This window comes from Mustela erminea, chromosome 17 (assembly GCF_009829155.1).
Source record: "Mustela erminea isolate mMusErm1 chromosome 17, mMusErm1.Pri, whole genome shotgun sequence".
NCBI lineage: Eukaryota > Metazoa > Chordata > Mammalia > Carnivora > Mustelidae > Mustela > Mustela erminea.
The window spans coordinates 64,878,563-64,901,923 of record NC_045630.1 but is presented as its reverse complement, the minus strand read 5'-3'; the positions used below and the strand labels follow the sequence as shown (position 1 = coordinate 64,901,923).

General features: G+C 47.4%; 2 protein-coding genes across 7 annotated transcripts; both read left to right on the top strand.

The window, feature by feature from the left end:
• The first annotated feature begins 3,432 nt into the window (after positions 1–3,432).
• On the top strand, positions 3,433–10,306 carry FCRLA (Fc receptor like A). 4 transcript variants are annotated; one of them, XM_032318501.1, is made up of 6 exons: positions 3,433–3,572; positions 6,694–6,708; positions 6,979–7,131; positions 8,099–8,365; positions 8,831–9,115; positions 9,950–10,306. In XM_032318501.1, exons 1-6 carry the CDS (start codon positions 3,440–3,442, stop codon positions 10,246–10,248), a joined length of 1,152 nt encoding a protein of 383 aa, XP_032174392.1. In that variant the 5' UTR covers positions 3,433–3,439; the 3' UTR covers positions 10,249–10,306. The 4 variants fall into 4 exon arrangements, with proteins under 4 accessions (XP_032174392.1, XP_032174391.1, XP_032174393.1 ...); XM_032318500.1 differs by having other exon boundaries at positions 6,691–6,708; XM_032318502.1 differs by lacking the exon at positions 6,694–6,708.
• A 7,222-nt stretch (positions 10,307–17,528) lies between these two features.
• Positions 17,529–22,225, top strand: FCRLB (Fc receptor like B). 3 transcript variants are annotated; one of them, XM_032318953.1, is made up of 6 exons: positions 17,529–17,559; positions 17,854–17,874; positions 18,225–18,479; positions 20,011–20,277; positions 20,962–21,240; positions 21,584–22,225. In XM_032318953.1, the coding sequence occupies exons 1-6, from the start codon at positions 17,529–17,531 to the stop codon at positions 21,997–21,999; spliced, it is 1,269 nt and encodes a 422-aa protein (XP_032174844.1). In that variant the 3' UTR covers positions 22,000–22,225. The 3 variants fall into 3 exon arrangements, with proteins under 3 accessions (XP_032174844.1, XP_032174845.1, XP_032174847.1); XM_032318954.1 differs by having other exon boundaries at positions 21,095–21,240; positions 21,584–21,885; XM_032318956.1 differs by lacking the exon at positions 17,854–17,874 and having other exon boundaries at positions 21,095–21,240; positions 21,584–21,885.
• Positions 22,226–23,361: the final 1,136 nt, after the last annotated feature.

Genomic DNA, 23,361 nt, shown 5'->3' with positions numbered 1-23,361 from the left:
ACTTAAAAATAAAAATAAAAAAGTGAAGCATACACCTACACTTCTGGAGGCAGCCCGTCTACTGTTGTTTGCTCAGTAAAAATGAAAGCTGGTTAGTCCTGGGGCAATAACTACAGCGTGGTGACTCAGGATAATATTGCTGGATTGTATATTTGAAAGCTGATAAGACAGTAGATCTTAAAAGTCCGCAACACAAGAAAAAAATGTGTAACTATGTGTGGTGAGGGATGTTAATTAGAGTTGTGGTAGTCATTTTGCGACATATAAATACTGAATAATGACATTGTACACCTGAAACTAATAAAATGTTATATGTCATTTATATCTCCCTATAAATAAAAATAAATAAATAAATAAGCCATTGTGTATGTAACAGCTGGTATATAATATCCATAGTAGTTTTATTTATTTTATTTAGGGATATATATATATATATATATATATATATATATATATATATGCCATCAAGCCAGAAAAGGACATGGAGGAAACCCAAACACACATTGCCAAGTGAAACTAGTGAATCTGAAAAAGTTATACACTGTATAATTCCAACTCTGTGACATTCTGGAAAAGGCAAAATTACAGATACGGTAAAAAGACTGGTGGTTACTAGGATTTAGGATGAATATCAGAGCACAGAGTGGTTAAAGCAGTGAAAATACCCCATATGATACTATAATAATGGGTATTTGTCACTATACATTTGTCCAAACCCTAGTGTGTAAACACCAAGAATAAACCCAAATTTAAGCTATGGATTTTGAGTGATGATAATGTGTCGGTGTAGGTTCACCAACTGTAACGAATGTGCCACTCTTAGGAGAATGTTGGCAATGACGGAGGTTGTGGGTGTGTAGGGGCAAGGGGTACATGGGCACTGTCTACACCTTCCCCTCAATTTAAATTGAATCTAAAACTACTCTTAACTGTGAATCTAAAATCTAAAACCATGAATCTAAAATTATTCTTAAAAGAAAAAACTACTCTTAAAAAATTGTTTAAATGTCCTACACACACACACACACACACACACACACACACACACACACACACCCCTAACCTGAAGGATGGCAGATAAGGAATTAAGGACCAAGCTAAAGGCTAATAAAAGAAATTCACAAGAAAAAAGAAGAAAGCAAGTCTCAGAACAATAAATATAATATGATTCTATTTATTAAAAGTTCAAAAGTACCAAAAGTACTAAAATAATGGGGGCAATAAACACAAGACCAGGGTTGTGAATGATTATCCCAGGGAAGGAGAATGTCATCAGGAGGGACCCTCCTGTATATCCAGGATAATGGTATCACTCTATTTCTTCAACTGGGTGAGGGTACAAAACTGCATATTGCACCATTATTCTTTAAACCTTCACATCTTTTATGAGTATCTTTACTCAATTAAAAACAAAGGAAAAATGAGCATCAGCCCACTAGTGACAAGCCAGGTGCAGCTAGGAATGGTAACAGCCATTAACCCATGGTGTTGGAATGGGGTGAAATCAAGGACTTGTCCCATCTCCCTATGAGAATTCCGGGATGATCTTGATGGCAGAGCTGACTCAGTGAACTGGATTTCAGTCTTCATAAGCACATAGCAAGACCCAAGGTTGCCTTTTTCTCCTACTCTAAATAGTTCATCGATCAGGCTTCAAGTGAGTAAAATTTCCAAGAGCCTTAGTAGGAATTTAAATGTGAAGAATAGGGGCGTCTGGGTGGCTCAGTGGGTTAAAGCCTCTGCCTTCGGCTCAGGTCATGATCCCAGGGTTCTGGGATCAAGCCCCGCATTAGGCTCTCTGCTCAGCGGGGAGCCTGTTTCCTCCTCTCTCTCTCTGCCTGCCTCTCTGCCTGCTTGTGATCTCTGTCAAATAAATAAATAAAATCTTTTAAAAAATAAAAAATAAATGTGAAGAATATGTAGCTTCACCCATGTCTTCAGAGGCCTTTTTGCTTCTCATATTGAGATCTTGTGAGGTGATGTAGGTGGTATGGAAGAGGGTTTCGATGCAGGTATGATAGCGTGGGTGGCGTGAGAAGGGAAAGATTTTTGTGGTTGCTTTAGAAGCCCCTTGAAGACCTATCTAACCTTGAGACTCTGTTCTAGGGAGTATTAGGAGTGGAGGTCCATATAAACACATTTCATTTTCTTAATTTTGGTCAGGTCTGGCCAAGAATTTTCTTCCTCTTCTGAGGCTGCTAGGTCTTTCACATCACGTCAGCTGCAAGGCTTACTGCCTCACTGACTCTCCCCACGCCCATATTCAACCCCCAGTGGATTCCCTGGGGCCACCTGCACAAAAATATATGCCTCTCTGATAATGGAAAATTTATTCTAAGCACTTATTTTAGATAGAGAAATATCCGTTCTCTCATGCTCATGTTGCTAATATGTCTGCTCTGATCTGTGGTTTTTGCACAGTTGAAGGGTCATGCTGGCCCTCCCTCTGCCTTCAAGCAGGACTGCATTTCTCCCATTTCTGATGACTTGTTTCATCTCATGGTGAGTATTGTGATGGGGAGGGTTAAGGAGTGTCATCCCTGGGACAAGAGGTATGAGCCTTGCCATTAAGGAGGACTCGATCTAACAGCAAACATTCAGAGGCAAGGACAACAGTCCCCATAAGGCCACCTGGAGCCACAGAGAGATGCTACACCCTGCATATCACCCTTATTCCTGAGTCTCCTTAGGTTTCTCCAGCTATCAGATGCCTCCTGTCTCTAATTTCCCCAGGATCAGTGGCTCAAGCTTTGGCCCTGAGCCTGAGCCCTGGGCTTACTGCTATGTCCACTGGAAGTCAATTTTCTTCTTTCCTCTCCTGTTCCCAGGGGACTCTCCCTGCCTCATACTCAGATTTCCTCTGAGGCTGAATAGCCTTAATCTTGCTGCAGAAACAGAGAGCTGAGACATGAGAATAGAGAAATTTGCGTACAAATTTATGAGGGCTTTGGATGGTTGGAGCGCTCAAGGGACTAATCTGATATCTGATTGGGGGGCCATTACCAACCTACTTCCCCCTCTGACAGTCTGGTCACGAGAAACATGGAAGCCTTGGAGCAAGATAGGGCAGGACGTGAATTCTCATCGTTGCTCTCCCAGGGAATTTCTGTGTTGCCTTTAAGCAGTTTCCTCCCTCTTGTCCCCAGTTGGTTCACCAGTGAAATGAAGGGTTGTTGCACTGGCCCTTGCCAGGGTGTCATGAAGTCCAGAAGGATATCAGACAATTGTGTGCTTGGGAAGTTCTCTGAGCTCTGTGGGGGAGTTCTTGAACAACTGAGAGTGCTGATACTTCATCCACAACCCTAAGGGTGTAGATGATGCTGGGGTCAACCTAGCCAAATCTGACTGGTGAAAACCAATCACGAAGTTGAAAATAGGCCCCAGATGCAAGGAGATGAGACAGTTAGATTACTTCCTCTTTTCTAATTTGAGAGGTTTCATGTTGATGAAAATCAGTGTGTTTGAGGCTGCAGAAGACCTAAACAGAGTCACCATGAAGCTGGGCTGTGTCCTCACAGCTGGGGTCCTCTACTTTCCTCCTACCATGCTCTGGGCAGTACAGATGCTACTGGGTAAGTGATATGTTCAAACGTTGGTGTGGGACTGGAGATATGCCTGACTTTGATCAATGGAAAGATACGTGGACTGACTTTGGTCCAGAGAAGCAAGGTGCAGGTAGGAAATGAAGGGTAGGTATTAGAATGTCTGGTGTGCTGGATGGAATGGCTCTTTCTGAATATAAAAATCTTCAAGCCTTTTCCATTCTTAAAGTGTCCTTGACTGTAATACCCTATTGAGCTACCATCTGAGCCTTTTCCTTCCTTTTCTCAAATTTCTTGAAAGAGTAGTTTGCACTTGCTTTCTGCACTTCCGCACTTCTCACTCATACCTCAGTGTTCCCAGTCTGGCTTCCACTGGAAACAGTTTTGCCTAGGGTGCAATGACTTCCATATTGACTGCGCCACTGCCCACACTTTTGTTTTTCTGCTGCTAGACTTGTCTGCTGCACTGAGCAGTGTTGGTCACTTATTCTTTCTTGGCATTCTCTGCTTGCCTAACTTCAACATGCCATTTTCTCCTCGCATTCCATGTATGAGTCTTTGTCCACATGCCATTTTATCCTTGCACTCCATGTACCTGTCTTTGTCTCTTTGGTGGCTTCTATTCTCTTCCCTTTATAGGCTGGTGTTTTCTACTGCTGCATTTCTGCCTCCCTACCCTACACTCTTTACACAATCTCCTTAGTGAGTTCATTTATCTGTATCATTTTTGCCACTTCAGCTATCTACTTAAGAGTCCAAAGTCATATCGCCAACCCTAATTGTGCTTTTGAGTTTCACAAAGATCCAACTTTGCACAAGATATATCTATCTGCATGTTTCACAGGTATCTCAGTCCAATATTACCAGAGCTGTCCTCTTGGCCCCTACCTCTCCCTAATTTCATCTTTCACTGTGTCTGTCTCAGTTCATAACTACCCACCCAGGCATGGAGGCTAAAACCTTGGGAGAACACCTAGACTCCTCCGTCTTCATCCTCTGCATATAATCAATCAGCAAGTTGGGCAAAGTGTATCTTCTAAACTGTTCTCAAAGACAGAACTAATGGGATGCTAGGAAAAGCCGTCATCATTGTGGACTTTGGATAGTCTAGTAACTTCCTGACTAACCTCTGTGTCTCAGCCTTGTGCCCTTGAAATGGATTCTGCGCTCTGCAACCAATGCACACAAGGCCCACCATCGCCTGGTTCCTATTTAGCACTTCAGTCTCTGCTGTTATCCTGGAGGCCTGCATATTGCGCTGAAATACGCCCCAACCGGCTCGCATTTATCCACTCACACACCACGTTCTTCCCTATCTCCAAGCTGCGCTCAAACTCCTACCTCTACTTGAAATGATCTCTTTCCATGGCCCCATTCCCTCTCATTCACAAACTTTTGGGCATCCCCTGAAGATTCCGCATGGGTGCCATCTTCCAGGGAAGCTTCTTTGAACCCTTCTTTCAGCCCCAGTGACTGCCTGTTGCGTGTCTTTTTTATTACCTTCCTCCTCATGAAATCATCTCCTCATATGACCTTGCTGTCCACTAAACTGAGTTATTTGTAGACAGGGACAGCGCTTTTTGTTTTTGCTTTTGTTTTTTAACCTTGTCAAATTTATGTTTGAATTTTTAGCATCTGCTTTGTCCCTGATTAAAAAAAAATTGTTGAATCCTTTTACTGGAGTAGAAACAGGACTGGGTGACTGTATGAAGACACAGCACTGATATCGTGGCAAGAACTCCAGACGCTCTGGTTTCATGCTGTTTTTCTATTAACTAGCTCTGTGTCACCTTGGAAAATTCACTTTTTATATCTCTAATTCCATTTTCTTTTTTAAAAAAGATTTTATTTATTTGAGAGAGAGAGAGAGTGAGTGAGTGCAAGCTGGGGTCAGGGAGGGGTAGCAGGAGAGGAGAAGCAGACTCCCCACTGAGCAGAGAGCCTGATGCAGGTCTCAGTCCCAGAGCCCTGGGATCATGACCCGAGCTGAAGGCAGATGCTTCACCAACTGAGCCACCCAGGTGCCCCTCTAATTCCATTTTCTTATTCATAAAATGAGTCTAATACCTACCACATAGTTTACTGAGTGAAAGTGCCTGGCAACCCACAAGTTCATTTTCAAAATGGAGTGGAGGCTAAGTCTAGTTGAATGATAGCAGAGGAACTGAAAAAGGTAGCAGCAGGGTGGCGAGGGGAGCTGAAGCAGGATCTAAAGAAAACACCTGGTACTGATGCAGTGAAAATTAGGAAGTGGAAAAGGACCTTGCTAGGGAAGTTACAGGGTATAAGAAGAGTTTTGGGCTTTCAGAAGTGGAACAAAGGCAAGTGGATCAGGAAAGAATGGAGTGAAGGATTGAGTGTATGGGAATGGTTGTGGGGCTGGAAGAAGGGGAGAGGGATTAAGGGACAAGAAGCAGGAATGAAAATGGAAAGAATGGAAATTACCTTGCTTGAGTCAAGCATGGAGCGAAGAGAGAGATGGGGGAGAGGCAGTGAGAAGATTCAACCTTGAAGCAAAGAAAGAATTGTTCCACAGTTACCAGTACAGACTGGGAACAGAGGTTTGGATCCGAGAGAAGGACATTGGAAGGGCTCTACAGCCGCCATGGAAAGTTTAGGGGACAGTGGGCATCAAGGTAGAGACAGCTGAAAAATGAAGACCTGAAAGAAGGGAGCAAGGGAGGAGGAGACACCACTAGGTCCTGAAAGCTCATTGGTAGATAATATATTCTTGGATGGAGAAGCAAGGGAATTTGGGGAGAATGAAAATCTGGAAGGAAATCCCCAAGGAAGGTCTGAGACCTGCAGCTGATCAAGTCTAAACAGTGAAGTGAAGAGAACACTGATTTCTGGACTCAGACAACCTTTCTTTCTTGCTCCATTCCCTACTCCTTTTGAATTTTGGGGTAAGTTATTGAACTATCCTAAGCCTGTTTCTCTTAACTTTATAAAATGGGACATGAAATCACATACCTAGAAAACTTGTCAAGACTAAGTAAAATCATGTGTACAAGTGTCTCGTGGTGTGTGGTGTACATTAAACACCTCCCAGTAAGTGTTAAAATCTGATCATCTGCCTTTCCCTTGTGTCCCGTGACTGCCTGCTCTGGGGTCATCGTTGCCTTTGGCCTCTGTTTTCCTGTGCCAGCAGCTGGATGTCATGCTGGTGAGTTCACTTTCTGCCATTCTCTCACATTCTGCCATTCTCTCCCTGCCCTCTTCCTCATACCACAGTCCATTCACTGAAAACCCTGGAAAGCCAGTGAATCAAGTTTAAAGTACTGGGTCAAGAGACCCGTATAGGTTTTGGCATCTTCCCCTTTTCATTCTAAAAAAGGATGATTCCCCTGGAGATTCCCTTGTGGAGGGAAGTCTTCTGTCTTCTTCCTCCACATCACAACATTGTTTTCTGGTTCTCAAACCATGCCCTCCTCAGCTGCCGGCTTTGAGATGCTGCAATGTGAAGGACCCATCAGGACCCAGGACAGCAGCTGCGATTCCCAGGAGGACTTCACAGCCCCAGGGGAAGTTGACTTCCAGGTCAAGGGCTACACTTTCAGTAAACCCTTCCATCTGATTGTGTCTTACGGTGAGGTCTCGGGAAGTACAGTCCTTCTCTTTCTCTTTCTCCCATTTCCCAAACCTGCCTGTTCAGCCCACCAACCACTCAGGAAGTTGCCCCTAGGAAACTGGCCATGGGATGAGATACAGTAGCCCCCCCCCCCCACTTATCCATGGAAGATATGTTCCGAAACCCCCCAGTGGAGTACTGCAGAGAGTACCAAAGCCTAAATATACTGTTCTTTCTAGACATACATACCTATGATAAAATATAAATTAGGCACAGTAAGAGATCAGCAAGAGATTAGAAACAATACCTAATAATAGAATAGTTATAACAATGTACTATGGTAAAAGTTATAAGAATGGTCTCTCCCTCTCTTAAAATACCTTATTGTACTAATACTTACCTATCTTGTGATGATGTGAGATGATAAAATGCCTACTTGATAAGGCAAGGGAGGGGAATGACTAGGCCTTGTGATGTAGTGTTAGGCTACTATTGATCTTCTACTTTTTTTTTAAAGATTTTATTTATTTATTTGACAGAGATCACAAGTAGGCAGAGGGGCAGGCAGAGAGAAAGAGAGGGGGAAGCAGGCCCCCTCCAGGCAGGGAGCACGATGTGGGGCTCGATCCCAGGACTCTGGGATCATGAAGGCAGAGGCTTTAACCCACTGAGCCATGCAGGCGCCCCATACTATTGATCTTCTGATGATATATCAGAAGGAGGATCATTTGCTTCTGGACTGCAGTTGACCATGGAAAACAAAACTATGGATGAGGGGGGACTACTGTGCCTTCTTCGCCATATTCAGCCCACAAAAGCCAGGGTTCCCTCAGTCTTAGTCCTTAAAGAACTTGTTCTGCTTTCCCAACTAGGGCAAGAATTACCTGGACTCTCAGAGAAAGCTTAGGGAGAAGTCTATGTGGGTAGCACGGGGAACTCCCAAGGAAGACAGTGGGTCACACTCAACTCTTGCTTTGGGCCACAGACTGGCTGATCCTCCAAGGTCCAGTCAGCCCTATATTTGAAGGAGATCCACTGATTCTACGCTGCCAGGCCTGGCAAGACTGGCCATTGACCCAAGTGACCTTCTACCGAGATGGCTCAGCAATGGGTCCTCCTGGACCCAAAAGGGAACTCTCCATTGCCGTGGTACGAGAGGCTGACAGCGGGCACTACCACTGCAGTGGCATCTTCAGAAGCCCTGGTCCTGGGAGCCCAGAAACAGCATCTCCTGTGGCCATCAAGGTCCAAGGTAAGAGCTGAAGGGAATGTAATTATGACAAGGGCAGGTGGAGAGACACAGAGGGACCAAGACTGTCATTGAGGTGGCAAGATCACCGAAGGCTAAGGAACAGGTTGCTGGAAAGTGCCCAAGTTGGGTTTCAGGAGGGACAGCATCTCAGTATTACGTTCTCAAGTCATTCAGCCCTCTCCAAGCCCAGTGTGTTTCCCACAGCTCTATCCTACAGATCTGTGCTTCCCAGTGTTTACTGATGGGGCATCTGGACTATTGTCAGATTTGTCCATCTCTGGGTCTTTCCTAATCTTGTTTAGTTGAAGAGAGAGAAGATTTGAAAGGCTCAGATCCTACTTTGCTAAGAGTGTTTATTACTGATGGAAATAGTGGGAAGAAACTGTGGCTGGGTTCTTTGCCTGGCATGGGTCCACCTAAATGTATGATGGCTGAGCTCTTCTTTCTCACCTCTCTCTCCCTCAGAACTATTTCCAGTCCCACTTCTCAGAGTCACCCCCTCAGCTGAGCCTCAAGATGGAGACCCAGTGACCTTGAGCTGTCAGACAAAACTGCCCCTGCAGAGGTCAACCGCCCGCCTCTTCTACTCCTTCTATAAGGACAGCAGGATAGTGCGTGACAGAAGCTTCTCCCCAGAACTACAGATCCCCACAGCTTCAGAGGCACACTCTGGGTCCTACTGGTGTGAGGCAGCCACTGAGGACAACCAAGTTTGGAAACAGAGCTCCAAGCTGGAGATCCGGGTACAGGGTAAGTTAGTGCGTGTTTGTCAGATGTGTATGAAAAGTGAGGGAGAAGACTGAGCCCATGAGCTGGGGTTTGGTATAAGTAGGTTAAGAAGGACACAGAGAAGTCAGGAACAATAAGCCAGAGTCCCTGGGGATGGAAGAGAACACAGATAGGGAACTTCTTTCTCAGACCACGGTGCACAACTCACCAAACCAAGACCTGAGCCAGCTCCACAGCTGCTGTCCCATAGACCTTCTGCTCCCTACATGAACTATGGGAATCCACAGGAATATAGTATCTAGAATGAAGATGAGGTACTCTGGAGTTTATGTTCAGTTCAGGGACCCCCAATTAAAAAGGCTGCACTTGACCTGAAATAATATATCCAGAGGAGGCGGTAACCAGGGCAATGAAGGGCTTGAAGCCATGTCATAAGAAAAATAATGGAGGGAGCAGAAGATACTCATCTTGAAGAGGAGTTGATCCAAGGGGCCAGTGGAGGTGTCCTCAAAACACTGAAGGCTGGCACAAAGACGAGGAATTACACTAATGTCATATACAGTGAAGATGTTGACCTAGAACCAATGACCACATCCACACTGTCCAGAATTAGGTTCTGCCTTGATAGAGTAAAAATTGGCTAATATCGATAGGCCCTATAATGATGAAGCCTCATCACTAAAGATTTTCAAACTGAGGTAGCCAAGCTTCAGATTCCAATTTTGACCATGAGGGAGTCTTCAGCTGTCTGCTGCAGCCACTTTCAGAAAACAAGAAAGATTGACCACGAATCTGAGGTTAGGGCCAGAGTCAGACTTCACTCTGATAATATGTGCCTCTTACCCCAAAATGCAGGTCCCTCCAGCTCGACTGCACCGCCCACCTTGAATCCAGCTCCTCAGAAATCAGCTGTTCCAGAACCTACTCCAGCAGCCTCCCCTGGACCTCAGCCTCCACTGTCCACCCCTTCGAAGGATCCAGGCTTCTCCGCTCCTGCGCAGGTGTCAGATCCCCATCTGTATCACCAGATGGGCATTCTTCTCAAACAAATGCAGGATATGAGAGCTCTCCTCGGTCACCTGGTCACAGAACTGAGGAACTTATCTGCCCTCCTGAAGCTTGAGACCACAAAGGGTTCTGCCAAATATGAGTAAATAATTCACTTGCAGTGTTGCTCAACTACTCCCAATAAATTTGACTTTTTCTACTTTTCCTCTTTCTGTCCTTTACACACACATAAATAGCCTTACAAATTGCCTAGTATTTTGTTAGAGTAACAGAGATGGGTGAGTATAAATAAATGTGCACAGAGTGATCGTCAGAATTTAGCCATAATTGTATATTCGCTCATAACTTAAGTTCTGATCTCTGTAGACCAGGAGTTACCTTCTTTTGCCCAGGCCAGAATCTGGTGACTGAAAGAAAATCAGCGAGATGGATTTAATGCAGCAGTTTCAATTGGAGGCAATGCCCCACCCCCACCAAAGGGGACATTTGACAATGTCTAGAGACATGTTTGGTCTTCACATTGTGGGGGTAGTGCCATCGGCATCTAGTGAGTAGAAGCCAAAGGTGCTGCTAACCGTCAAATAACACTATGGACAGCCCCCACAGTAGAAGAGTATCTTGCCCAAAGTGGTCAGTAGTGCTGAGATTAAGAAACTTCAGCCTTATGGAAGTAGGTGTTGGACTCTGGGGTGGTCCCTTGTTTCTTCTACTTGCCGCCCCCTCCAGCATCATTCAGCAGATATTAATTACATGCTGGTATTTTGTTGGCCTCTATGACCTATCAAAATTTGTGCTATGTTAAGTATACTGATTAGATAGTGTCTCTGTCTACAGAGGGTTTAGACTTTGGGATAAAGGAGCAGTAATATGCTTTTCCATAAAGCAATAAAAGGAGGGTGTGTAAAAATTTCCCACAGGATCCTACTAAACTCAGAAATACATGATCAAGCATAACATTGCCAAAACAGCAATTTTTGGTTTTAATATACTTGTCTCTGAAATATTTTTTAAAGACATATTTGAGTTTATTTTGGTACCATAATGATGCTTTTTTCTGCATTTGGACTCTACTGTACAGTCACAGCCAATGAAAGATAGGTTGACAGACTCTACAGTAATCTTTGGTCAACGGTTTGCACACCATTTTAGAATGACCTCAGTCAATGAGCATTCTACCATGTTATCCTAAATCATGTGGTATGATGTTATCCACCTTATTTTTTCTTTGTGCCATTTATTCTGTGCAATACTGACCCACAGTGATTTACAAAAATGTGCGTGTGATCACTCCAGACATGCCACAAGGAAACAAAGGAATAGAATCATGCTGGATATTAAAATATGAGTTTTATGGTGGTTCCTAGCACTCTCCAAAATGCAAGTTTTATGGTGGTTCCTAACACCTTCAGGGGGAAGGATCAGGAGGCAGCTGGGAACTGGAAAAGGCTGATAAACGTCTTTGCAGCCTGAGAGGATCAGCTCACAGTTGTGTGAATGGGAGTTGCAAGAAATCATGATCAAAGGTATTTCTTGACTTTGGTGGATTTGAAAACATGGAAGCTCAATTGCCAGAGGACCATGCTGGATATACTATGTTAGAACCATTTCAAGTGGGGTTGATTTCAGCAAATGGTACCATTGTCATGAATGCAAACTCTCATGCTGAATAAAGAATCCGTGTACAGATAAGAAAAGCTATCAGAGATCCAGGAAGGAAGTCATGGATACAGCTGACTGAGATAAGTGTCAGCTCTGCACTCCTCAGATCACACTGCATCTGATTTTTTTTTTTTTTTAAACCTTACTTCTTTTGGAGAGTGAGCTCTTTGAGAGCTCCTTGACCTCTTTGTGCCACATTGATTCTTTGGTGTCTAGTTTAATGAGATATAGTTAAGTGATAAAATTCTGTTAGTTGAATTGAATTGGGCCAGGATAAGGGACGATACCTAGAAGGAGATCGAAATTAAGCTGGACCTTACAGGATGAGTGTCATGTCTGACATCAGCAAAATCTCCAGACTCTGCCCCCAAGTCAACTACTTGGAAGCCTCAAGAAAAGAATCTCCCATCATCCGGGGTAAGGCAAGAACAGAGCTGAAAGAATGGGGGGAGGGTTTTTACTTGTCTCCTTCTGCCCCTCTAGCCTGGGGAGTTTGGGTGGGAGAGATGAATTGTTACACTGGTTCGGGTTTATGGCTGTGCAGTCTAGGATTCTGTGACCCACAGAAGTCCCAGTGCAGCCATATTAGATTTTTGTCTCTGAAGTCAAGGTTAGATATCAAGCACAACCACTGTGTTGTGAAGTTGAATCCAATGCCTGGGTGTATATGCCCAAAATAAATTTTAGTGTATGTGTATCAAAGGACAAGTATAATAATGTTCATAATAGCACTATCTGTAAAAGCAAAACTTTGGAATCAATTCAGTTGTCCACCAACAGAAAAATGGGAAAACTGTGCTATTTTTAGAGTGGAATACTATACAACAGTAAAAAAATTAAACCATAGCTAAAATGAAGCAATATAAAAAATATGAGGAATATAACATTGAGGGGAAAGATACCACATAGTAAGACACTCTTTATAGAAATTTAAAAACTAGTACAAGAATATATTGTTTAGGCACTTATACTAGCATAGGATAAACTTTTTAAAAGGCATGAATGTGGAAACACCAAGATCAGGGTATTAGTTACCTTGACAGGCTGACTGGGGAGACCACGAGGGAGAAACACATAGGTACATATAAATTATTAGTAATTTTAAAAATCTTCTCTGAGTAAGAATTTAGGTTTCCTTTAAATATATATATTCTCTAAATTATTTTCAAATTCCTATGTGTTTGCTGCCTTTATTTTTTCTCAGATGTAACAAAAGCCACATACCTACTATGTGGAGTAGTTCTTTCCTCTATTGCTCCTCCTCATGTAATCATTCCAACCTGTTAAAGACTGCCCCAGTGTACCCTCAGTATTACTGAATTTGGTGAACCTTTGTTTGTTGACCTGAAAGTCATGACTGTGTGTGTTTCACACATTTCCCCCAATCTTAATCAGGTCAGACAAAATAGCTAATTTTTTTTTCAATACTGAAGAATCTTCATTTAATTTGACATTTGTATATGGAGTATTGTGTTGTTAGAAAAAAAAAGTGCTATAAAAAATAAATTTAACATGACCTTGGTTTTCAAAGAAGAGTTCAACTGAAGTTTATAAAGTCATAAGTTGATTGTGCTACATGTTCCTTTATTCTGTTATACATCTGTGAGGGAAAAAAAATCCACAACAACAGCACAGCAATTGAAACAGTAAGCACAGTGAAAGGGAAATCTATGAAATGGGAGAAAATATCTGCAAACCATTTATCTGATAAGGCATTAACATCCGAAATATATAAGGAACTCTTACAATTAAATAGGAAAAAAACCAAATAACTTGAATTAAAAATGGGCAAGGACCTGCATAGACGTTTCTCAAAATAAAACCAAAAAATGTCCATCAGGTATGTGAAAAGGCGCTCAACATCACCAGTCATCAGGAAAATGCAAATCAAAACCACTAGGAGATACACTGCACACCTGTGAGACTGGCTAGTATCAAAAAGACAAGAAGTCAGAAGTAGTGATGAGAATTTGGAGGAGAGAGAGCTCTGTGCACTGCTGGTGGGAATGCAAACTGGTGCAGCCACTGTACAAAACAGTATGGGGGGCTCCTTAAAAAGTTAAAAATAGAACTATCTTATGAGGGACACTGTGGTGCAGTGGGTTAAGTGGCCAACTCTTGGTTTTGGCTCAGGTCATGATCTCAGGGTTGTGAGATCAAGCCCCTTGTAGGGCTCTGTGGTCAGAGTCTGCTTGAGATTCTCTCTCTCCCTCTCCCTCTGTCACTTCCCTTGCTCGCTCACTGTTTCTCTCTCTCCCTCTCAAATAAATAAATAAACCTTAAAAAAAAAAAAAAAGTTCTCCAGGGCAGGTCAGATGGTTAAGCATCTGCCTTTGGCTCAGATCATGATGTCCAGGTCCTAGGATGGAGCCCCGAGTCCAGCTCCTTGCTCAGGAGGAGTCTGACTCTTCCTCCCTCTCTGCCCCTCCCCCTACCTCATGCATTCTCTCTCTCTCTCTCTCTCTCTCTCTCTCTCAAATGAATAAATAAAATCTTTTTAAAAAATAAAGAACAATCTTATGAGCAGGAATCCCACTTCTGGAGTCATATTCAAAGGAGACAAAATCATTATCTCAAGGAGATATCTGCACTCCCAAGCTCAATGCAGTACTGTTCACAGTAGCCAAAGTGTGGGAACGACCTAAACGCTAAACGTCTATCGAAGATGAAGGGATGAAGGAAACGTGAGACTTGCATGTGCATGTGTCAAAGTCCTGCCACTCACAACAGCATGGATGACTTGGAAGACATTCCGCTAAGCAAAATAAGCCAGATGCAGAAAGGCAAATATTATTTATGTATGGAATCTAAAATAGACTCAAGCAGATGGTAGAATGGTGGTTGTCAGAGGCTGAGAGAGAAAGAGAGAAAGGGAGAGAGAGAATGAGGAATTGCTTCATGAGATTATGGAGCCTGAGAAGTCCCATGATGGGGCGTCTGCCGCTGGAGACCCAGGAAGATGTAATTCAGTCTGAGTCCAAAGGCCTGAGAAGCAGGACAGCTGATGGTATAAATCCCAGTCCGAGGGCCAGAGAAGATGAGATGAGGTATCCCAGTTCAGTCATAGAAATGGGGAAGGGGGGGTAGGGGACTGGGCAAACTCCTCTTACCTCTGGCTTTTTCTCTAAAAGAGAAAATAATGCCTAGAACACAATACCATTTATGTATATCAATAACACGAGACATTCCTCAGGGATGAACACGTGTGTGTATCGGGTACATCTGAAAAGCAACATGCTATGGGTACTCGTGGGGGGCAGAGGAGAAGGGCAGTGTACATAGAGGTAAAAAATGAATAATAGACCTGGAGAGGGGACCTAAACAGTCTGGGGGACAAGCTGCTGTGAGCAGGAGAGACAGCGCACGTTTTGGAGTGAGATGGACTTCTACTCAAATCCCAGCTCTACCACCTCGGTTACTAATCATCATCCTCAATGGCCCCTTGTCAGGATTAAACACAGGAATGGGGTGTCTGTGGGCTCAGGTGCTCCCTGCTCCAGCACTCACGGAGAGAAAGGAGGCACTGTCGCCGTCATGGTCAGCAGCAGCAGTACTGTCATCGTCACTGAGAACATTTTGGTCATCTGAATTCTTAGCAGAAGAATGCGTATCTTGTCCACAAATTACGTCATGAAGGGCTTCCAAGAATTGCTCAGGTAACAAGTGATAACTGCTACATCTCTGCACAGTAAAGAGGTGAAGAATTAGAAATTCTGCCGGGAAAAGTCTTGGATGGAGAAAAACATCAAACATGGGGGAAAATGCAGAAGGAAGCCCGGAATAAAGATACGTTGGGTGGGAGATGCTTCAAGCCAGATTCTGAGCACAGTCTATCGATGAGTCTAGAGATTTTCAGGAAGACTATACACTTCATGAATATTTGGTGTAATCAGGTCCCTGCTTTTCAGAGCCATATGAGTTTACAGATCCATATATGACTGTCTTTTATTAAAATCTGTCCACAAACAGGATCTGAAATGGCCAGCCTACCTTAAATGACCAACCACATTTCCCTAAGAGCCATTTGCATTTTTAAAATATTTTTATTTTAAAATAAAATGAATAAATGAAACAAGAATAAATGAAACAAGAATAAATGAAATAAGATGGGATTGGGAGGGAGACATACCATAAGTGACTCTTAATCTCACAAAACCAACTGAGGGTTGCTGGGAGGAGGAGGGTTGGGGAAGGGGGGTGGGGTTATGGACATTGGGGAGGGTATGTGCTTTGGTGAGTGCTGTGAAGTGTGTAAACCTGGCGATTCACAGACCTGTACTCCTGGGGATAAAAATATATTATATATTTATAAAAAATATGTATTTTTATTTTATTATTTATTTATTTGACAGAGAGAGAGAAAGAGAGAGACAGTGAGAGAGGGAATACAAGAAGGGGGAGCGGGAGTGGGAGAAGCAGACTTCCCGCAGAGCAGGGACCCCGATGTGGGGCTTAATCCCTGGATACTTAACAACTGAGCCACCAGGGCACTTGCATTTTTAACAAAAGCTGCCATACAAAGAACAACCATGAGGGAATTCTTGGAGTGGAGTAGTCGCTATCAGCAAGCAAGAGGGAGAAGACTGTTTAAGGGAGTTGACAGTATTTAATATATTGTACTTTTCCTCCCTGCCACAGTCCCAGAGCAAAGAGGTGCTTGGTACTCTAAGACCACAGGTGAGGATAGGAGACCGTCCAAGGAGACATACAATCAGGTTGGAAAATTCATTAAGTATTTACATGAGAATTCAGGTTCCCCATTGCTTAGCGTATGATCACGTGGCTCTCGAAGCCCAAGAATTAGAGCTGGGAGGTCAGATCTGAGAAGTTTCTGAGGGGCTGATGCAGTGACCTCTCTCCACCAGGTAAGCTGGGTGGGGAGAGCTTGCAGGGAGGGTTAGAGGGAGGAAGGCACAGGGAGTGGAGATGCTGTAGGGTGAGAGATGCTGGAGTGGAGATGCGGTGGGGGGGGGGGGTGGTGGTCAAAAACAACCTTTCTGAGGGTTTAAATTTTCGGGAAGGGAGAAAGAAGGGGAAACGCATTGCAGTTCCCTTCTTAAATGGAACTTCAGAAAACAGTGATAGGGAAGGTGGTTGGCGAGTCCTACCCTTCTGTCCACTCAGGAGGCTGAGCTCTGGGGACAGGGACCCCAGGGCCAGCCTCCCAAGGCCTCGCACCAGCAGGGAACGAGCAGAATAAAGGCCCCAGGTAGACCTTGAGGACATGGGGAGGTATTTCTGTCAGTTGAGGTTTACAGGGCCGGCTGGAAAGTGGGGGGAGGGGGAATGGGAGGGGGATGTCAGTGGGACCCTGAAGGAGACAGGGTCACCTGTCACCGTTTGGGGTGGGATGTGACTTCTTAGGCTGCAGAGGGCATAAACTCTGCTCCGAATGCCTTCTCTGTAGGGGTTGGGGCTGAACTGAGATGTGAGGTGGCTTCAGGGGTGCTGGGGAAGACGGTGCCTGGTGCCTGGGACACCGGAGGGCTGACACTTATGCAGCCCGCGTGCTGCTGTCTCCAGTCACCATTTTCAGGAATTGAGAATGGGTAGAAGAGCAATGTCCCCCCATCGGGGCTCAGGGCTCAGCACTGGTCAGCCTTTCCAGTAGTAAAATGGAGACATGAATCGTCTCTGCCTCTTTGGTTGCTGTGAGGATGAAAGATGAAATTATGACATGGTGTTAAGGAAAAAGAACAGCGGTGGAACAAAACACTTAAAAACTGATTGCCGACGTCGTCCTGCAGCCACTGAGGGCAGGTCCGTCATGTGGGCACTGACAGCCCTTCTGCTCCTCGGTGAGTCCTCCGTGCACCACCAACAGCATAGGGACTGGCTGTAGGGGAGAGGGGACCAGAGTGTGTGTGTGTGTGTGTGTGTGTGTGTGTGTGTGTGTGTGTGTTGGGCGATAGTCCCCAATTCCAAACAGTAGTTCACTATTTTTCGAGGATAAAGAGAAGGGGGTTTTCTCAGAGCCAGGGAAACTAAAAGCAGAAGAAAACCAGGTCTTGAGACCCATGGAGTTTCCCCGCGGTGAAGAGGTACCTCAGTTTCCTCTCGTCCCTGACATTCCCCCTCACTCTCGTTTTCAGTCCCAAGCGGCGGGCGAGCTGGTGAGTCTTGACATCCCTCAGCCCAACTTTTGACAACTTCCACACACACACACACACACACACACACACACACCCAAGTGACCTGCTTGGGCCTCCCCACTTCCTGGCCGTTGTGGGACAGTGTCTCTTCCCATGTCTCCTCAATCCCCGTGACTCAGTTTACTTCTAAGCACTCCGAAATGGGTCCTGGGAGCTTGCAGTCCGGTGTGGTGTGTCCTACCACGGGGACAGTGTGGTCATGTGGGCTGGGTCCTGGAAGCTGGAGTTTGCTCAGATTTGCCAACCTCAGACCACACTCTGGGCACCTCGCCTTGATTCTCTGGCCCACACTGCCCCCCACACACCCCCAGCTACTCTGGAGAAGCCCACATTGTCTCTACACCCGCCCTGGACCACCATCTTCAAGGGGGAGCGCGTGACCTTGCGCTGTGATGGGTACCACCCTCCGCTTCTGGAGCTCCGGCCCATCAGCACCCTCTGGTACTCGGGCCACCTCCTTCTGCCCTCCCACAAGAAGAGCATCGAGGTACAGACACCAGGGGTGTATCGATGCCAGACTCGGGGAGCACCTGTCAGTGACCCCATCCACCTCTCTGTTTCCAACGGTGAGTGTTTGAGCCTGGGGGTGGGGCTCTGCTCATCTCCCCTGGACTTACTGGCCCTCCAGTGGGAGAGAACATTGGGCCACTCCGTCTGGGGCGGGGAGTGGGGACTATCTCGGTTCTCTGCAGATGTGGAGGCCTGCATGGCGTTATGTGAGAGAGGAGGTAAGGCTTGTCTGACCCCAAAGGTCCCCTCCCCCCTCTGCCTGAGTGGGAAGCAATAAACATTTGTGCTTATTTATGAGTCTAGCTCAGAAGGGCAGAGGCTCTAAGGGCCTGGGGTACTGGACAGGGAACTTTGGAGGAGGGGTCAGCGAAGGACGGGGAAGAGCAAGGGGGGGGTAGGGAGTGAGGGTCCCTGGGCAGGCTGTGTGCAGCTGGGAGAATTATTCCTGATTGAACAGCACGATGCTTCTCTGTGCTTCCCAGCAGCAAAACAGGGACAATAATTGTATCTGTGTCTTTGGTGGTTGTGAGGATGAAAAAAGAATTACAACTCGTTGTCAGGGAAAAAAGAGGGCAGCTGTGGAACAAAGCGCTCAGAAGTGTATTGCAGACACACACGTGTACATAGGGCTCAATTCAGAAACTGACTTCCCGGAGTCATGTAAAGGGTTTCAAAGCAGGATAAGAAAAGAGCAATAGTTCATTCTTTAGAGTACAGGATTACTACTTGATAGGGAATATCACATCATCTTAGCCTGATGGGCCACGGTTTGTATTCAGGACTCTACCTCCTGCCTGTACTCTCTGGTTTGTTGTTTGGAAGTTGCTAGTTCAGTTGAGACACTGGCCATGAGAGCAGGTGGCTGCCGACTGTGAATAGGGTAGCAGACGGATTGGGACTGTTGCTTGCAGAGTTCTTTCTCCAATGGCGTCCAGAACAGATCAGGTATGATGACGATGGTAAATGTGAGGTGCTGTGGGAGATGCCCTACCCTGTCCTGCAGGGTTAGGGAAGTTTCCTAGAGGAGAAAAGGTCTAAGGCTAGACCTACAGGACAAGTAGGTCTCAATAAAACAGATGTGTGTGTGTAAGGGGTGGTCTTCTTGGTAGGTACAAAGGTCCCGGGCACAGAGCAGGTACAGTGCTCCCAACGTGTATGCTGGGCAAGGTTGCACTTAGTCTGCATTAGGAGTGGCAGGTGGGGACAGTGAGGGAGATACTGGGCAAGCGACAATACTGAGATGGTCCTGGAAAGCTAAGCAGGGCCCAGGTGAAGAAGGCCCCTAGGGCATCCTGGGGAGTGTAAACCTGATCCTGATGGCCATTACTCTTTGATGGGGCTGGAACCCAGAACCAGGCATCTTTGCCTTCCTAAGCCGTAAGGGCAGACGGGGCCATTGGCTTTCCTCTCCCCTCGCGTCCCAGTGCATCCAGCTCCGAGGCTCCTGGGGCGCCCGCCTGCAGTGTATTAAGTGGGGAGGAGGCGAGCCACCGTGCAGGGACAGGGAGCAGGGAGGCCAAGGAGAACGGGAGACCCCCAGGGCTGGACTTCTCTGGGGATCAGGCCGGTCTGTGGTGACTGTCGTAGACTGGCTGATCCTGCAAGTGCCCTATGCGGCGGTGTTCGAGGGCGAGCCGCTGGTCATGCGCTGCCGCGGCTGGTACGACAAGATGGTCTACAAGCTTCACTACTACCACGACGGCAAGGCGGTGCGCTACTTCCACTCCAGCGCCAACTACACGGTGCCGCAGGCGCGCGCCAGCGACAGCGGCCGCTACCAGTGCTCGGGCACCATGCGCATCCCGGTGGAGAGCGCGCCCATGTTCTCCGCCAAGGCGGCCGTGACCGTGCAAGGTGGGAACACCTGCGGCCCCGGGAGGGAGGCAGTCGAGCGCTGGGAAGTTCTGGGACGGGAACCAAGGAGGGCAGGGAGGAAGGAGGTTCAAGTAGCCGCCGCGAGGCAGACTTCTCCCCGAGCCCACCGAAGCTTTCGCCTCTCCTCCGCTGTGAAGGCGCCCCTGCTGCTCAGCCTGCTTGGGGACGAGTGTCCCTATCTCCCCGCACACCTCCGGCTTCTTACTTCTTAGCTGAGGGGAACTCCATATAGGGGGCAGCTCTATCCAAGTCCCAGGCAAAGGGGCGGCAGGGGTCGGGGTCGCTGTACTAGTGGGGCGAGGGAATGGCTCGGAGCATCCTGCCAGGCGGACGCGCCCCCCCCCCCCCGTCAGGGGATCAAACTGGGTGTTAGTCCGGATGTGACAGGAAGGGTCTTGCCGGCTCTCCCCCGACTCCCCTGCGAGTTTTCCTCGTCCTTCGAGGCCTCGGCCCCTTGCCCCACACTTCAGAAGTCTTCCCCCTCCCTCTGCACGCACACACAGCTCCTCGCACTCCTTCTCTGTCCCCTGGTCCGCGGGGAGCCCTCACGGGAAACCCGAAGGACAGAGGGGTCGCGGGGCCGTGGACGCGCGAGACCTCGTCCCCTGGGACCCCTGCGCTGGCCCACCGGGTACCCTCAGCCTCCGGAACCCCTCTCCGCAGAGCTGTTCCCGGCGCCGGTGCTGAGGGTGACGGGCCGGGCGGAGGCCCGCGGCGGGGTGGCCGTGCGCTGCGACACCCGCCTGCACCCGCAGAAGCGCGACACGCCGCTGCAGTTCGCCTTCTACAAGTACAGTCGCCCCGTGCGCCGCTTCGACTGGGGCGCGGAGTACACGGTCCCCGAGTCCGAGGTCGAGGACCTCGAGTCGTACTGGTGCGAGGCCGCTACCGCCACGCGGAGCGTCCGGAAACGCAGCCCTTGGCTGCAGCTTGCCGGGCGCGGTGAGTGACCGCACCTCCCCGCACGTTTCCCCCCAACCCATCCCACCCCACCCCGCGGCGGGCAGCCCCGCCTCCGCCTCCGCACCCCGAGTCTCCCTCGCGTCACGCGGCCCTTCCAGCTCCATCTCCGGGTCTACGCCCTCCTCACTCCCCCCTTCTCTCCTCTCCACGCCTCCCCTCTGCCCTCCTCACCCACCCCTTTTCTCTCTCCTCTCCACCCTAACCCCTCTTCTTCACTCCTCCCTCTCCCCTTCCGCTCCACCCCGGCCCTCCTTACTCCCCTCTGGCCGGTGCGCCCCGCTTCCGCCGCCGGCTGTGCGAGAGCCGTGTGTTGCGTTCGCAGGTTCTCCGCTGGACTTGGCGTCCACCTCCGCCGCAGTCCCCCAGGCTGCCACGCTGGCGCCGGGTAACCAGCCGCTTTCCTTCAGAAAGCCCCCGGTGTCCAGATCGGCCTCGACGGCCACCTCCGTCCAGAACACCACCTCATCGGGGCTGCAGTTCCCCGCGGGCAGAGCCCCCACAGCTGGGCCGCCCGCCTGCGCCCCGCCAACGCCCTTGGAACCGTCCGCTGGAGCCCTGAAACCCGACGTGGACCTTCTGCTCCAAGAAATGCAGCTGCTCAAGGGCCTTCTGAACCGGGTGGTCCTGGAATTAAAGGAGCCCCAGGCCTTCCCAGAGCACAGGGGAACGCTGGAGACCCCCACCTCCCACTTTGCCGTGAGCGGGAGAACCCCGGAGACCACTATTGTGGAGAGCTGAGGGGGCGGGGGCGCTCCTGTCCCCTCCTCCGGGGTCCTGCCTCTCCTCTCCTCTGCTTCCCACCTGCAGAGACCCCGCGAAGCCATCTCTGCTCGCGCTTTGTTTGGCGGTGATGGTAAAGGAGCATCATAAAGTGTGGTGGCTGACGATCTGGGGTCGCATCTTCTTGAGCATCTGCAAGCATGCGGCCGGTCCTCAGGTCTCTTCCTCCACTCGCAGGACTCCCTTTCTGTTACTTGCCTTCTATTGGCAAGTTTATTTAGTCACCCTTAGCTTTTCATAGATGCCGACCCAGTACGCAGGGCAGCACAGGAAACAGTTGGGTGTTTCGGGTCATTGAGACAATGAGCCCTTTGGCTCCTCCTGTCCCCTGTGGATCTGGACAGTGGGGTGGGCTTTGGCCAGGTTCACTTCAGCCAGAACTTAAACTAAGCGGTATTATTTGATTCAGAAAATTCTTTCAAGGAAGTTTTAAGACAGATCCTGAAAATTGCAGAATTCTAGTTTTTAGCAGTTTTTTTACTTCCCTAAGAGTCACTTCAACCCTAACACACCGAGACACGCATGACCATATACCATCCTGCATGGTCCATATACCATCCTGCATGGCGACTTCACAGTTACTTGAAGGAAAAAAGCAAGACACCGTGTCAGTTGTGATCTCAGGAATGTGTTCATTGCAAGCCCCGTTTTCGTGAATCCCCATCTGCCTGCGAGAGCCATTTGTTCTCCGCAGGGCTGGTGTGACTTGTTCCCAGAAGGTCATTGGGTCCACACCCATCATTAAGTAAGCGCACTATTAAGGCTAAGAACTGATAACAACTCCACCCTCCCGTCTTTCACTTCTACTTGAACTTGTCAAAACCCAATTTCCCCTTTCTTTTTGAGTGATCAACCAGAATGACATCAACATACTTCATCACACTCTTCTTAGTATGACTCGTCACCCTATTACTACAACGTCATTAAAATTGTACAGGGAGAGAGGCAGGCAGGTACACCCATAAATTACAGTGCAATGTAATACATGCTCTCTGAAACATGGGATTTCAGAGAAGGAAGCTGAATCTTGGAAAAAGAATAAGAATTCAAGTGGAGATGCGAAAAAGGTTGGGAGTCGGGTGTGTGGGCTGTGGAAACAAACACATGGAGACTTGAAAGATCCTTGTGTGTTTGTAGAGCTGCAAATAATTTGAGAGTTGTTGGAGAATTGTGTGTGTCTCTGTCGGGGGAGATGACTTTTAGGGAGAAGATGACAGGAGAAGAACATGAAAAAGTAAAAAGTCTTGTTAAGAAGTTCTTCAACCTGTTGGATATTTGGGGTGGGTGTTTGGAAGCATTCTTTACTGAAGGCTTCAAAAA

Excerpts from the sequence above, each read along its gene's own strand:
- FCRLB (XM_032318953.1), top strand. The coding sequence starts at position 17,529 with ATGTGGGCACTGACAGCCCTTCTGCTCCTCG. Across the intron at positions 17,560-17,853 it reads GACAGCCCTTCTGCTCCTCG|TCCCAAGCGGCGGGCGAGCT; the intron begins GTGAGTCCTCCG and ends TCTCGTTTTCAG. Across the intron at positions 21,241-21,583 it reads GCTGCAGCTTGCCGGGCGCG|GTTCTCCGCTGGACTTGGCG; the intron begins GTGAGTGACCGC and ends TTGCGTTCGCAG.
- FCRLA (XM_032318500.1), top strand. The coding sequence starts at position 3,440 with ATGTTGATGAAAATCAGTGTGTTTGAGGCTGCAGAAGACCTAAACAGA. Across the intron at positions 8,366-8,830 it reads TGTGGCCATCAAGGTCCAAG|AACTATTTCCAGTCCCACTT; the intron begins GTAAGAGCTGAA and ends TCTCTCCCTCAG. Across the intron at positions 9,116-9,949 it reads GCTGGAGATCCGGGTACAGG|GTCCCTCCAGCTCGACTGCA; the intron begins GTAAGTTAGTGC and ends CCCAAAATGCAG.